General features: G+C 31.8%; 1 protein-coding gene across 1 annotated transcript; it reads right to left on the bottom strand.

Moving 5' to 3' along the window:
* Positions 1-944: 944 nt before the first annotated feature.
* Positions 945-1,157, bottom strand: LOC117169431 (drosomycin-like). Its single transcript, XM_033355807.1, has one exon. The coding sequence runs from the start codon at positions 1,155-1,157 to the stop codon at positions 945-947; it is 213 nt and encodes a 70-aa protein (XP_033211698.1).
* Between the last annotated feature and the right edge of the window lie 2,819 nt (positions 1,158-3,976).

Raw genomic sequence — 3,976 nt, 5'->3', positions numbered from 1 at the left:
CAAAATGTTAACTTTTTTTACAATATTTTGAAAACTATTATATCAACTGTGTATAATATTTATTTCTGTAAATCGGCCTGGGATACCTTATTCAGATATTTCAAAATAAAGCATAACTTGTATTTATCATGTTCACTTTAATATTTTCTTCTTATTTTGCATTAAATTTTATTCTTAGTTACGCTATAACATGTGTCAATTTTTTGTTATCAAAGAAAGTTATAAGGGTAAATTGTTTTTATTTTCGTGTACTATGAATAGCCGTACATCAAATTTTTGAATCTTTAAAGCTGGTACATGAACCTGATCTTTCTTTTCACATCCTTAAAAAGTTTGTCAACGCACAACCCAATCCGATTAGTCTTTTGAAAGTTATCCAATACAACAGACGGACACCATCGTTAAACCGGGTTTTTCGGATACAGGGGGTCTTGAAACTTATACATTTAAAAAAATCCGCGACCGTGAGATTTCGTATAAAACTAATGCCTTCTCATTGTGAGACTGTAAAAATTGCTTATAATATATACATAAATATTAATTACTTTCGTAAATGCATTTCATGATTTTTTTCACATGATGGTATGACCGTTATTATAATTAAAGAAGAAGTTACAAGGGAATGAACTAAAAAGCAAATAAGGAACAAACGATCCAACATCAATTTATTTTGTAATATTTTTACAATGTACATGGACGGTCATCAATGTGGCCCTCCAGCAACATTTTATAATTTAAAAATAATCATGTAGAGTGAAAATTTTAGAAACGGTGGTCTATTGAGCAGCTTTACTTTAAAAACCAATCTTTGATATGCTGATACAGAGTTGTTGGTACTGGAGGGGCCGTTGGTACTGTTCTAGCTAAAATGGATGGAAAATATTTTATTATATTTTGAAAATATAGTGTTTATTTTATAATTGTTTCACTAGGTATTACCCCACCTAACATCCTCCGTTTTCACACCAGCATTTGGTTGACGCAGAGCAGTGACCACTTGTTCCACCTGACTCCTTACATACGCGACGACAGGTGTCATTATCCCAGGCGAGACACGGACCACTATATTGTCCTGACGGACAATCGCCCATTATGGTCTCGATGCCGAAAGCCATAATAATGAATGCCAGAACTGAGATCAAAAGTATTCCCCTCATTTTTAGATAATTTTACAATGGCACTGATTTTTACCTGGAAAACAATGTTGATAATATTATGTAATTAGGTTTTTTGAGAAAAATATTAAGAGTGTAGACGAAGGAAGCGAGAAGGCATGGGTGAGAGTGTCTAGCATAAGTTAGGGGGACGATGTCTTGATATAGAAGAGGAAGCGAGACAGTCAAGAAAGTCTTAAGAAAATCGTGATAGGGAGTCCTTCAAGAAAAGTGGTGGTCTCGTTTCGCAAAACAATGGTACTGGTAGCGACGTGGATAAGGAGAAAGGGTGTATAGTTAGAGGCTCAAGGTGACAGTCAGACTGACAAAGGAAGAACTCCTGGGATAATTATAACGTAGGTTAGGGGTGGATTATGTTATTAAGGTCGTGGCATCGGTGACACACTATGTCATCATAAATATGCAAGATTCGGAGGAGACGAAGAGATTTGAAGTGAAAGAGAGAGTGGAATCAGAGCATAAGCCAGTAGGTTGGTAGATAAAAGGAAAATGAGGCAGAAGGCTAGGTGAGGAGGAAGTGTTAAGAGGGATGAAGGTGAGCTGGACTAGGGAGAATATAGTGAAATATCAGGAAGAGAAGTTTTAAGGAAGAGGGGGATGTGTGGATGATAAAAAACGAGATTTTGAAGCGTATGGTGGGTGCAAGCGAGAAGATAAGGAGTAATGGTGTGGAGGAAGTTTTTGAAAGAATCGTTTCAGGGCTCAGATATCAGGAAGAAGGATGAGGGGGTGCAGAAGAACGACTTGGGCGGAGGAGGTTGAGTTGAATGACGATTCCCAGTAGGTTGGAAGCAGGTGTTGATAGTGCCACTGTATAAGACAGGAGATATGCAAAGGGAACTATTGGGTTGCTAAGAAATATACGTAATTATATTGTTAGGAGAGAGACAGAAAGAACAAGTTTAGAGATTTGAACATGAAGTTAGGTGTGTTAGTATAATACTAGACAAGTGTTAGGAATACATAGCGGACGGAGAGTTTGGCAATGCGAGGTAAGGCAAAAAGTAGGAATATGCGTGCGAGGCGAAGCGAGGAACACAAGGCGAGTAGAGCGAGCGGTTACAGAAGAATTGAGTTTCATCTTTCACTACTTTCTACCTTAGTACGCAACAATGCGAATTACTTCGTAGACAGCGAAATTATGCTTCTTCCTAAGAACTGACTTCCTATTTTTTAGAAGCGTTTATATACCTGCTTGATTCAATCTACCCGGATAAGAAAATCCCCTCCCGCCGAAAAAATTTGGGGATTCACAGCGGGTTGCAGGAGAGCATAATATGATACATCAGTCATGAATTAATTTTTAGATAAGTTGACAAGATAATTCTGTTTTTTTCCTGTCAAAATTAATCACTTTGATTGAATATTTCACAACTTCGTTTAAATTTTAGTGTCAATAACAAAAATTTTAACTAGAATTTTAAATTCTTGAAATGTTTCATTTAAATTCTTTTTAAAACTAATGGTGTTATTAATAATTAAATTTAAGTAATTGTTTCTTTGAAAAGTATGTTTCTTATTTAAGGTTAACCAGAATTTTAACCAGATTTTAATTTTAACCAGAATATTAATCAGAAGCAGCTGAGCTTTTTTCTAGAAGGGGCAAAGGCATCAATTTATAATATTGACTGATAAAATTTGTACATAGTAAATTAAAATTATTCTATAAAAAAATTAAATTTGAATAACAAATAAAACTTAAATAATAGAGATAGGTATAAAATTGTAGCACTAATAAAATTATATTTTTTCACTAAATAAAGTTTTTCATTATTTTCTCTCCAAAATATGTTAAAACCCAAAAAAATGTCATGAAGAAAAATGGTTCTATGAACTTTTGTCTATTTATTTTTTATAACTCATGTCGTTTGTCCAAAAATTTAATTTTTAATTAGTTTTATATGATTAAAATCAAAATCACGCGTTTCATTCAAAAATAATTCATAACAAACTTGTAGCTATTTTTTTGGTGAACAACATTGGTTAAATTTTTTTTCTCGTATCTTATGTGGTTTGTCCAAGAAATTATTTTTTTATTTTTAATGTTGTTTTTTATGAATAACCCTCCTATTGTTATCTGAAAAAATTAATTTTTGGACAAAAATAAAAAGTGGAAAGAAAAATGGGATTAAATGAAATAAAAAATAATTTTCAGACTAAAATAAAAAAGAGGAAAGAAAAATGAAAGATATTATTTTCGAAAATTAAGTGTTATCTTCCTTATCTAGTTTCGGTTTTTAATCAATATCCGACTGTTCAAAATATTCAAAATAAAAGTCAGAGAATATTTAAAATTATCGAATGTATCAAATTAAAGGTGCTATTCGTGAGGCATCTCATATTTATAAAAAAGAGCAATTAAATGATATTTTTATTTTGGTGCCATTTTTATTTTATAAAGCAAGTTTGATCATTTTGAAATGAAAAAATCTCTGTTTTAAAATATTAGTACTGACCCAGTACTTGACAGAACTAAGATTAATTAAAACAGAGATAACATAATTGCTTCATGCAAATCGTATTTACTTTGGAAAATTAATGTTAAATTTAATGTTATTATGAATCCTCGATTTAATTATCAATAAAGCTTGATTTAGAGAACAAAAACCACACCAAAATGAACGAATAAATTAAATATTTTTTTCTCATAAATTTGAAATTCCGCGCGAGTCAAGTTTTAATTGAAATTTTGAAAGTTCATAAGAGATTATTAGCGAGATTAACAGTTTTTCGAATAATAATTCAAAAGTTCTGACTTGAAACAGCGATTTTTCAAAAATAATCAAAATTGTAAATTGTGA

This window comes from Belonocnema kinseyi, chromosome 3, assembly GCF_010883055.1.
Source record: "Belonocnema kinseyi isolate 2016_QV_RU_SX_M_011 chromosome 3, B_treatae_v1, whole genome shotgun sequence".
In the NCBI taxonomy this organism is placed as follows: domain Eukaryota; kingdom Metazoa; phylum Arthropoda; class Insecta; order Hymenoptera; family Cynipidae; genus Belonocnema; species Belonocnema kinseyi.
Note: the sequence above shows the minus strand (reverse complement) of the source record. Positions and strands in the feature narration are given on the sequence as shown.